This window comes from Cololabis saira, chromosome 3, assembly GCF_033807715.1.
Source record: "Cololabis saira isolate AMF1-May2022 chromosome 3, fColSai1.1, whole genome shotgun sequence".
NCBI classification, from domain to species: domain Eukaryota; kingdom Metazoa; phylum Chordata; class Actinopteri; order Beloniformes; family Belonidae; genus Cololabis; species Cololabis saira.
This window is the reverse complement of record NC_084589.1, coordinates 44,505,271-44,517,314: the sequence shown is the minus strand read 5'-3', so window position 1 is coordinate 44,517,314 and position 12,044 is coordinate 44,505,271. Positions and strand designations below refer to the sequence as shown.

Below are 12,044 nucleotides of genomic sequence, written 5' to 3'. Positions count from 1 at the left end.
TCCACGCCGACGAATGCAACAACCAAGACTGATGGAAGATTATGAAGGGTACACCCTCCCACAGGCTGTCAGTTACCCTGCAGGAACCCCCGCTGTGATAGAGGAGACTGAATGGAGGTATAGAGAGGGATTTGCAGAGATGACACCCCTCACCCAGCGCCCAGGTCAGAATCACCTGAGGTTGTAGAGACATCTCCCAGTCACATTGGAGCACCTGTGTATGTGGGTAGGCCACAGCCGTATCAGGGCCCACCTGCAATGATGTATGTGCTGCAGCAAATACAAGAGAACCGGAGGCTGCAGCTGATGGTGATGGACATGAGACGTCAGATGGACAGTAGTGGTGCAGCCCCTCCCAGTTTAGTCTCCACTGCTGCAACATCCACATGAGAGGCCGACTCCTACTGGAGGAGAGGACACCAGGCCCCTCCATCCCAACCTCCCATGCTCCCTTCACCACCGGGAACACGTCATCCACAGCCCGGAGACCAGTAAAGGCAGCCTCTGTCACCACCACCCTTGCAGGCCACACCGCCGCCTTCAGCAAGGGAGCACCGCCCGCAGCAAAACACAATTAAGTTTAGACAGGAGTTAGTACCAAGGTCTTATGTTCACATTGTAAATGTTCATCAATGTCAATATAAAAACGATTTCTCAGAATCAGTTGTATAATATCCAAATATGTGTGCTCTTTATCTAGAAACCCCCAAAACAATTATAATACATTAAAACGTTTGAAATGATATCTTTTTTAATAATTATTATTATAAAAGACAAGATCCACAGCAATGGTACATTACATTAATGAGACGAAGAAAAGATACTGTGGTTTAATGAATGAATATTAATGACCGTGTGTGTGTGTGTGTGTGTGTGTGTGTGTGTGTGTGTGTGTGTGTGTGTGTGTGTGTGTGTGTGTGTGTGTGTGTGTGTGTGTGTGTGTGAAACAGAGAGTTTTTTTGAGTTTTTCAAACCACTTTTATTTACTCAAAAACATGTCCAACCAAACACACAGACAAAAACTTTCAGTACGAACAAAAACAATACAAAACCAATACATTTCAACTCAGAATATTTCCAGAGCAGCATGCTGCCTTCCACTGAACACAGCACCTTGTCAACACACCACATGTCATTAAACTCCTTTATGTTGTTAGTCAGACAGTAGAAATTAAAATCAGTCCTGAGTCTGACTTTTAACATCCGACAAAAAAATTAATCCAACATGAGTATCCACAGAACCCTCCAGTCTGATTCTCCTGCTGACATAAATCACCAATTTGGCTTGACCAATGACAAAATTGAACAATTGACATTTAGATTTTTTCGGTTTACTGCGCCTGACACATAAAATGAACACCTGGTGTGAAAAAGTCTCACCAAACATCGAGAACATTCGACTCAGCAGGTGAAACAGAGCAGAAAGACGAGCACACTCTAAGAAACAATGAAAAACTGTCTCTCTCTGTGCACAGAAGGGACAGACAGGCTGAACATTTGGATTAATAACAGAAACAAAGGCATTCACAGCGAGCACCCCGTGCAGGAGCCTCCACTGTAAATCCCCAACCCTCCTGGTTAATGGAGGTTTATACAGTACTCTCCACCCAGGCCTCTGAGCCTGTGTGAGGGCCAGGGGCCTCATGTACAAAACGTGAAGCGCACAAAAAACGTGCGTACGGCACTTTCTATGCTCACGGTCGGATATATAAAAATTGATTTGAACGTAGAAAGTTGCGGTCTTTCACGCACACACCAAGGCTGGCGTACGCACTTTTCTGAGGTTTTGTCTGTTGGTGACTCTCACTGGTGATGCAGTGAAGTGCAGAACATGAGGAAACGTAACGTCAGCAATAAGTTCACGACCACGTGAAGGAAACGACAGTCCCCACATCACCAGATAAGTTACACACGAGTGGAGCTGCAACAATCTCACAATCAACCACATGATCTGAACAAACAACTAAAGGCAGGAGCTCAACGATGGAACCTGCGAATCCTGATGGAGCTTTGGTTCTGTTAGAGGAACCTGCTGATGATCAGATCACACCGACCTGCTGGTCCAGGACTAAGACTGGACCATCAGCTGGTTTAGTCTGGACCTGCTGGTCCAGGACTAAGACTGGACCATCAGCTGGTTTAGTCTGGATCTGCTGGTCCAGGACTAAGACTGGACCATCAGCTGGTTTAGTCTGGATCTGCTGGTCCAGGACTAAGACTGGACCATCAGCTGGTTCAGGTACCAAGAGGATCTTCTGGATCTCTGTCCTGAACTGGACCAGCTGCTCCGGTTCAGACCAACATGATCTTTCAGCTGGAGCTGCTGACAGGTCGGACATCTCTGTCACCATGACGACTGTGTGGGACGAGTACTGGAGATTAAAGCCAGCTCCTAAAACATCACATAACTGTGTCTGGACAGAAAAACATTAAAATACATTTTGCAGCGAAAAACCGGTTCTGTAAAGTTGTCTTTTAAAATAAAACTAGGATGTCACGGAAAGGTTGGTTGGTACGAACTGATGTGACTCAGAAATGATGAATAAAGTTTTTATTGAATATTTAGGCAACTTTCAGAGTCTGGAGTCGGCTGCAGGAGCTGCAGGATCCAGAAAGTGTTTCTCCGGTGATGGACCGGAATCTAGACCGGTCTCTCCTCCTGAAGATGCAACACTCCGAGTTACAGCAACTTTGCTCTTTATTTCTCACGTTTGCACCTCGATAATCTCTTCGGCACAAGTTGTCTTTATTTCTGCAGCAGAGGAATCAGATCGTGATGCTTCATGTTTTAAATATGAATGTACATACAAATACCTCGGGGTCCTCTTGGACGACAAGCTTGACTGGTTCCCTAACACCGACGCCCTCTACAGGAAGGGGCAGAGCCGCCTGTACTTCCTGCGGACACTGAGGTCTTTTGACGTGTGTGTGGAGATGATGGCCATGTTCTACCACACGCTGGTGGCCAGTGCACTCTTTTTTGTTGCTGTGTGTTGGGGAGGCAGCCTTGCAATCAAAAATACCAAGCGACTGGAAAAACTGGTGAAAAAAGCGGGCTCAGTGTTGGGCAGGAGTCTGGACCCGCTAAGATCTGTGGTGGAGAGGGAACACTGAACAAATTGAGTGCTATAATGGACAATAGCAGACAGCGTCTCCACAGCCTCCTGGCGCAACAGAGGAGCAGGAGCAGGAGCAGCTGCAGCGGTCGGCTCCTCTCACTGCGCTGCAGAACGGAGAGATTCAGGAGATCCTTCATCCCCACAGCAATAAGACTGTTTAACTCCTCCTGAACTCACACACACACACTCACACACACTCACACACTCACCTCTGCCACAACTGGACTATATTTTAGTTTGCACTTTACATGATATTTTTGAAACCTTATATTTGATGTTTATTTTTTATGAATGTGCTTTTATTGTCTGAATGGAAGTGTGGTTGATTTTTATGTTTTGATGAGCTGCTGGACAGTTGAATTTCCCTTCGAGGATGAATAAAGCTCTATCTATCTATCTATCCGTATATTGTTCACATTGTTATACTTATGAGAGAGGTGATCGCGGACATCCACAATGTGTAGGACTCAATAAACGTGTACATTGGTCTTATTCTGTCAGTATAATACGTGTGACAGTAAAGCTGAACGAGGAGCCGTTTTTCCTCCACCAACTTAAGTTCTGGTGTCGGTTCTTAAAATACAAACAAGAAAAGCAGAGTGTAAAGATGCACTAACACTGCTCATAAACATTCACAAACCCGTACGATCATAATAAAACCAAAACTCTTCACGGAACGCAACACAAAGCAAAGAACAGCATTATCCATAATGCAATGCAGCTGAAATCGGAAGAAATGCCCCCAAATAAATTATTTATTCCAGCTCAGAGCCAATGTTTTTTTTAATTTGTTGTGTGTTGTGCTCCCGCATGTGCGCTCAAATCCACGCTGATTGGTTTGTACAGAGCAACCTGTGTGGATTTGGGCGTACGCAGTTTTGTACATCAGAATTTTTTCGTTCGTGTAAATTTCACGCATGGTTTCACGTCGAAATCCACGCACTCTTAGTACATGAGGCCCCTGGTGCTGTCGGAACAACCTAGAGCTCAACGCTCTAAAGACAGTGGAGATGATAGTGGACTACAGGAGGAACGCAGCCCCACCTGCCCCCCTCACCCTGTGTGACTCCCCAGCAGACACGGTGGAGTCTTACCGCTTCCTGGGGACCATCATATCCCAGGACCTCAAGTGGGAGCTGAACATCACCTCCCTCACCAAAAAAGCACAGCAGAGGATGTAGTTCCTGCAGCAGCTGAAGAAGTTCAACCTGCCAAAGACAATGATGGTGCAGTTTTACACGGCCATCATTGAGTCCATCCTCACCTCCTCCATCACCGTCTGGCAGGGCCCCCGCAAGGGGTGTGCGAACCGTGCGACCGCACGGGGCCTCGCGCCCCAGGGGGCCTCGCGCTATGGGCCGTTTTTTTTTTTTTTTTTTTCAAAGAAATTTTTTTTTCGTTTTTTCCCTTATAAATATCAACAGTCACGTTCCATTACAGACCTAAATGTGTACTAGTCTGTGCATATCAATAAATATATGTGCAATGATGCGCATGTCTGTTGTTCAATACAACTGATCAGACCAAGCGCAGACACAAGGGGATGAAAAAAGAAAATTAACTAAAGAAAATGGAAGAGTTTAATGCCTCTCTGAAAGGCTCGTTTGATAAATTTGTTACAAAAATCACCGATCCGACCGGGTCTCCAGCAGCCGTGGGGCCTCACGTCGAGGCAAGCCCAGATGACGATGAGGCAGGGGAAGGTATCCAGTATTTTGATCATTGGAGAGTTAAAATTGCGCATATAGACACCCGATCCGACCCGAAAAACCCAAAAATTTCGCCCCCCCAGCCATTTCGCACAGGGCCTCGCAAGTCTCCCAGGCGGCTCTGCCGTCTGGTACGCTGCTGCCTTGTGAAGGACAGGAGCAGCTGCAGCGTATCATCCGCTCTGCAGAGAAGGTGATTGGCTGCAATCTTCCATCTCTCCAGGACCTGCAGCCTCCAGGACCCTGAAGCGTGCTGGAAAGATTGCAGCAGACCCTCCCACCCCCAACACAAACTGTTCCAGACTCTTCCCTCTGGCAGGAGGCTGCGGTCCATCAGGACCAAAACCTCACGCCACAAGAACAGTTTTTTCCCGACTGCAGCTGTCCTCATCAACAAGGCCCGGTCCCCCCTCCCCCCGTCAACCACGGACTGTCCCCCCTTCCCACTCTACGTTACATTAACGTAAAGATTCCAATCCTGACCTATGCGTTACATTGACACACATCCTAAATCACTTTTGCACAGACTCATCGGCACTTTGAAAACCTCATATTGTACATTTTTGTTTATACATTTTCCCTTATATATTTGCTTTTATATTTGTATTGTATTGCACCAATCACCACAACACATTCTTTGTGTGTTTAACAAACCTGGCAATAAACCTTTTTCTGATTCTGATTCTGTTGAGCTTTTATAACTCACCACCAGGGGGCACTGCTGCTCTTTCTACATATGGAGAGTGTAATATTCCAGAATTAACAATAAAATAATTCATCCATCTAAAATGAAAATGTAATTACTTTTTCATGATTATTTCTCTCTATTGCTGTATTTCCTTCTATTAATTATTTCTCATTATGTAAATAATATGAAAAACATACACACATGTTGTAACTTTAGCTTATTTAGTTACAATAACACGGCATGGATAATTTGAATTGTATTGTTTTACTTAGTTTGTCCCATGAATTAACACGATAATCTGATGTACGTGTAGCTCAGATTTTAAAACGCATAAAGCCTTTTACAGTTTTCAGCGAACTATGTATAACATCGCAATATACCGCAAAATTTGGATACCGCAATATCGTATTGTATCGTGACTCAAGTATCGTGATGTGTATCCCACATCACACTCATTTCCTCATTCATCTTTAAACCAAATGTTCTTGTTTTCTAAATCAATAAAAACATTTTAAAGGGGAAATAAAAGTAAATCTTATCTGACTGCACTGACTTCTGAAATCTTCAAGGTTTTTTGTTTAATGCTGCAGACATCAAAGTTTATAAAATGGTGACAGATGGTTGGCTGTTCTGTTTCTGACGTGTTGATGGTTGCGTTTCTTCTTTTGTCCTTGTTTCTCTGAATTTTCTTCATGTTTTTCAGAGGAATGTTGTAAAAACTGAACACGTAAATATATCAAACTTGGACTAACCTCTGAACGGAGCAGATGGAGAGAGTTTAACAACATGGAGCTGCAGATTAACTTTACAAAGAGAATGTGAGTGAAGAAGAAACAGACGGGAAAAAGGGCGTGTGAGAGAGGCTTTGTAGATGAACTAAATAAACTGTCACGTTTAAAGAAACTTCAGCACATACTAACAGCTCTTTATTTGCACCGTGGAGATGGCAAGTTACCAATAGCAACAAATACTAACGATTTTAAGAAGGAACAGGGATTCAAACAAACTCAATGCAGAACTTTTAAAAAAAAGTACACAACCACATCGTTCCCTCTGTGTCAAGTTGACGGAGAAGCATAAATCCGGGTTGAACCTGCAACCCTTGTGGAGAGGGGATTAGGCTCATCAGCCACAGGAGGTGGTGGTTGGACTTCTGCGGGTTCTTCTTCTGTGGGCCAGACAGGAGTGAACAGCTGCCCCCGGAGGATGACAACATGAGCTTCATTTGTCACGAGTCACCAGACTTCTCCTCCGGGTGATTTTTCATGTGACTCAGCAAATCAATTCTGCGGCTAAAACCTTTGTTGCACATTTGCACTAATATCACTTCTCGTCCGTGTGTGGTTATGTGGCGCTTAAGATGTGATGATTTAGTAAAGGTTTTGCTGCAGGTATTGCACAGGTACGGCCTTTCACCGGTGTGGATCCTTGAGTGAACCACCAGGGTAGAACGTTCTCCGTAACTTTTTCCACATGTTTTGCAGATGTAGGGCTTCTCGCCCGTGTGCCTGGTTAGGTGCCGTTTAAGAGTTGATGATTCAGTAAAGGTTTTTCCGCAGGTCTTGCACAGGTACGGCCTTTCGCCGGTGTGGATCCTCCAGTGAACCACCAGGTGGGAACGTAGCCTGTAACTTTTCCCACATGTTTTGCAGATGTAGGGCTTCTCGTCCGTGTGCGTGGTTATGTGGCGTTTAAGATTTGATGATTTAGTAAAGGTTTTTCCGCAGGTGTTGCACAGGTACGGCCTTTCGCCAGTGTGGATCTTCATGTGATCCATTAAAATACTACTTTTACTGAACTCTTTCCTGCAAGTGCTGCAAGAAAATGCCTTCTTCCCCGTGTGGGTCCTGGTCAGCTTTGATTTACAGTTGCTGTCTGACGGGACAGCAGCATCTTCGCGGTCACCGTGTCGTCTCATTGGCTCTGGATCTGCAGTTTTACTGGAGTCTGAGCGTAAACTTTCAGTCCCTTCCTCATCTTTGTTTTGAGCTTCGGGAGAAGTGTGCAACAGCAGCTGGACACAGTTTGGTCCTGGTTCATCATTTTCAACTTTCACATCAGCGACATTGACCAATGAGACATCCACCTCTAGGTCCTCGTGTTTCATCTCCTGACCGCTGGAGTCTTCCTCCAGTTCTGTAGTCTGTGGATGCCCTGGTTCCTCCTGGTCCGGGCTGCAGCTCCTCTCCAGGTTATCCAGGTGCTGGTTACTGAAAACCCCGTCCTCCTCCACCTTACAAACATTTTCTTGTGGGAGTTCTGGAATTACAAAAATATAGGATTTTAATAAGTCAAAAGTGCTTCCCAGTGTTGATTGTTTGGTTGTATTTGTGAGGTTTAAAGTTTGTCCTGAACCTTTGGTCTTCCCCTCATCTATGTAGTATATTTGAAAACAAGTGCATTACTCTGTGTGACCATTAGGCGGCACTGTGACTGTACTCTTGTGTTACTGCGTTGGTATCGAGACAGTTGAAGAATAAAGTTTTTGTTCTAGAAATGGTTTCTTCCGCATCATATATAACATGGTGTCAGAGTGAAAACTTGAAGTAAAACAAAGATACAAAGACAAAATGGAGCAGATGAAACCTCCAACCTCATTAAGCCTAGAAGGAAATCTAGCAGAAAATTGGAGAGTTTGGATCGAGAGATTCAAACCATTTTTTGTCGCCAGCGGAATCGACGAAAAGTCTGATTCAGTGAAAAGAGCCACGTTCCTACATGTGGCTGGGGACGAAGCAATTAAAAGGTATATAACACTTTTGACTTCAATGAAGACGTAGATGACTATGATACACTGAAAGATCTTTTCCGCCAACATTGTGAGCCAAGGAAAAATGTGACACATTTGAGGCACCTGTTCTTTATTCGAGTACAAGGATAATCAGAGACTGTTGATGCCTATGTGACTGATTTAAAAAAGAAAGTGAAACACTGCAAGTTTGAACACCTCACCGACTCACTGACACGAGATAGAATCGTGTGTGGAATCACAGATGACCAAGTGAGAGGACTACTACTGAGAGACCCAGACCTCACGCTAAACAAAGCAATAGACATTTGCAGAGCCAGTGAGTTGAGTCGGAGTCAGCTAAAAAGTCTACATGAAGAAGTTTAAATTCCTGTCAATAAAGTCACTAAGATAAAACAACGTGACAAACAGAAAGACAGTGGTGCCACAGCACAGAATGTAAAGATGAGAACTCAAGGAAACTGCACATGATGCAGCTACAGGCATGAGCCAAGGAAGTGCCCTGCCTACAGACAAGTGTGCAAAGCCTGCCATGGGGAAAATCACTATGCCAAAATGTGCAACTCACGCAAGCACACAAATAATCATAAAGTGCAACATATAAACAAGGCCGAGGCAGATGATCAGGACTTCTTTGTTGGCACAATCCAAGCAGAAAAACAAGTCTCACAAATCGATGCAGTGGATGCAAAGAAAGAAAAGTGGCGTGAAGATCTGATTGTCAACAAGAAAGTTTTGAAAGTCAGGCTGGACACTGGGAATGATTGCAACGTAATTTCTATGAAAGACCTCAGAAAGTTGAGACTGGATAAAAAGGTGAGCAATTCTCACTCCAAGCTTGTTGCTTATGCAGGACACCACATTCCAGCTTAAGGTAATGTCATGTTGACATGTTAGTACAAAGATAAAAAGTATGACATGGAGTTTGAGGTCTTAAAGAACAATGCACATCAGCCGTCTGTCGGGCCCCCTACTATTCACTAGCCAGGGACAACTTGGAAAGGGCCCTGTGTGGGAGAATTCTGATGCATTGTGGTTGCAGCTGATGACGATGACGATGATGATGGTGACGATGACGATGATAATGATGATGCCTCTCAGTAATGCATGGCAGATGACGAAGCTGGTCACTGATGGAGCTGTCCATGGTCCTGATGGATGACTACTAGTACTACTACAGTACAGGACAGAGCCCGCTTTCCTCACCTTTTCCAGTCTGTTCCTTTCTACTGCTGTGATGCTGCTGCTCCAGCAGATCACAACATAAAAGATAAAAGTACCAGTTGTAGTACCAGTAGTACCAGTTATAGTACCAATTTTAGTACCAGTTATAGTACTAGTAGTACCAGTTGAAGTACCAGTTATCGTACCAGTTACAGTACTAGTCATAGTACCAGTCTAAGTACCAGTTGTTGTACCAGTTATAGTTCCAGTTGTAATACCAGCTGTAGCACAAGTAGTACCAGTTGTAGTACTATTATAGTACCAGTTGTAGTACCAGTTATAGTACCTGTAGTATCACTTATAGCCCTTTTGCACTAGTATCACCTTAGCTCGGTTCTACCCGTTTTGCGCTTTTGCATTAGGGCTGAGACGGGTAGAGCCGCTCCAAGTCGATACTTTTTTCTGTAACCATTCGAACGAGGTTCTGAGCGGGCTGAGCCGGGACTATTTCTGAGGCCACCACCCTCCTCGCCACCGATTGGTCGGGGGCGGGGCCGTCACCACCCTCCTCGCCACTGATTGGTCGGGGGGCGGGGCCGTCAAACATTTGAATCAGGAAGCGGGAGTCAGTGTGAGAGCGACCCGCGGCTCGCGGTGATTTTATTATAAAGCGCAAAACGCCTGTTTGGTGATCCACTCTGAGGTGCAGATGTTCATAAACCTGGTGACTGACGAGAGAATTAAAAAAGGGATGTAGACGGGCTGTTTTACTCTCAGCCGCTCGCGGCTCCAGCTGATTTCTGATCAGCGCCGACATGAACAAAGCGGTTGCGCAATCGAGTACGTCACAGCAGCTTCACCCCAACCTGCACACTTCTCCCCTCGCAGTCGAAAAACAAACGAGTAGAGGCGGGTAGAGCCGTGACGAGCCGAGTCGGGCTCAGTAAGTCCTAGTGCAAAAGCGCCATTATAGTTCCAGTAGTACCATTTGTAGTACTATTATGGTCCTTTTGCACTAGTATCTACTCAGCTCGCTTCTACCCGCCACGGCCCCGTCTTGCGCTTTTCCACTACGGGCTGAGGCGGGTTGAGTAGTGCCAAGCAGATACTATTTCTGTAACCATTCTGGCCAGGTTCTAACCGGGCTGAGCCGGGACTATTTCCGACGTCATCACATTACAGGCAGCTGATTGGTCGGGGGCGGGGCCGTCAGATGTTTGAATCAGGAAGCGGGAGTCAGCGCGAGGCGACTCGTGGCTCGCAGCGATTTTATTATACAGCACAAACATCTGTTTGGTGATCCAACTCTGAGGTGCAGATGTTCATAAACCTGGGGGCTGACGAGAGAATTAAAAAAGGGATGTAGACGGGCTGTTTTCTTCTCAGCCGCTCGCGGCTCCAGCTGATTTTTCATTGCGCAATTGAGTACGTCACAGCAGCTTCACCCCAACCCCCCCACTTCTCACCTGGATGTGGAAAAACAAACGGGGACAAAACGGGTGGAGCCGCGACGAGCCGTGCCGAGCTGAGGAGGTACTAGTGCAAAAGCGCCATTATAGTACCAGTGGTAGTACCACTACTACAATTACTGCATATGAAGTCCTATATGAACTAGGGCTGAACGATATACCGTTATCGTATCTATATCGAGATATGAATATTCAAGACATTAATAACGGAAAAGCAACGATATAAACGATATATTTCCGCTCGCCCTGCTTGTACAGCTCGAGCAGTCTCCATAAACATTACTTTTAAGATTGCCCTTGAACGCACCACTACGGCCAGCCAACCACAAAGCTTATTTCATGCTTGCTGTTGATCGACAGCTGAAGCCAACCAATGACAAACATAGGAGGGTGGGAGGGAGACGCTGACTGAGACACACACAGCCACACACAGGAGAGCGGAGAAGAGCGGAGAAATCGAAACGGAAGAAAAGAGACATGAGTGCGGAGGATAATGCGGCCGGTGGCAGTGCAGAATCTAATTTTGTGCAAAAACATAAATCATCCTCCATTATTTGGAGGTATTTTGGATTTAGAAAGGATGATGTCGACCAGAGCGAGGTGTTGTGCAAGTCGTGCTTGGTGAAAATTGCAACGTGTATTTCGCAGGGTCCGTGTATCTTTTGGTCATTGGATTTTTCCATCATGAGTGGGAATCAAAAAACAAAAAACGATTGGTTTATTTGATTTTCCTTTTAAAACAAAAAACAAATATTGAATTACACTGCATTTTTTCTTTTTCTGTGTTAATATAATTTAACAAAGATTCAAAATAGGCCTACGCTTTTATTTTCGTTTTCTATTTCATATAAGAAAAATGAAGTCAACAGGAACGAAAAAACGAACCAAAAACAACCGTTTATTCATATTCGTGCACCGGCTGGCATTTACAACCGAGTGAACTTAGTTCTGGATATTTGACAGGCATTCCTGTGACAATTCTCTCCAGGGGAAGTTTGATTTTAATATTTTATTGGTCGGGTTTACGTGACTCGGAAATGGCTCTGTATGCGGCAGTTCGGGTAACCATGGTTACCATGGCGGCGCTGGAACAACAGATCGAGGATTATTTTTTAAAGATTGATTAAGGACTTGTTCCACAGCGGT

At 45.0% G+C, this 12,044-nt stretch overlaps 2 protein-coding genes across 2 annotated transcripts in view; one reads left to right on the top strand and one right to left on the bottom strand.

The window, feature by feature from the left end:
- LOC133440368 (zinc finger protein 37-like) overlaps positions 1–12,044 on the top strand; it is an 801,383-nt gene that overhangs the window by 185,101 nt on the left and 604,238 nt on the right. The gene's annotated exons all lie outside the window — the stretch shown is intronic.
- The window catches only part of LOC133424054 (gastrula zinc finger protein XlCGF57.1-like), a 102,677-nt gene that overhangs the window by 72,127 nt on the left and 18,506 nt on the right, over positions 1–12,044 (bottom strand). Inside the window, exon 4 of the mRNA XM_061714444.1 lies at positions 6,865–7,710. Within this exon, the coding sequence (XP_061570428.1) occupies positions 6,865–7,710 (846 nt within the window). The remainder of the gene's footprint in view (positions 1–6,864; positions 7,711–12,044) is intronic.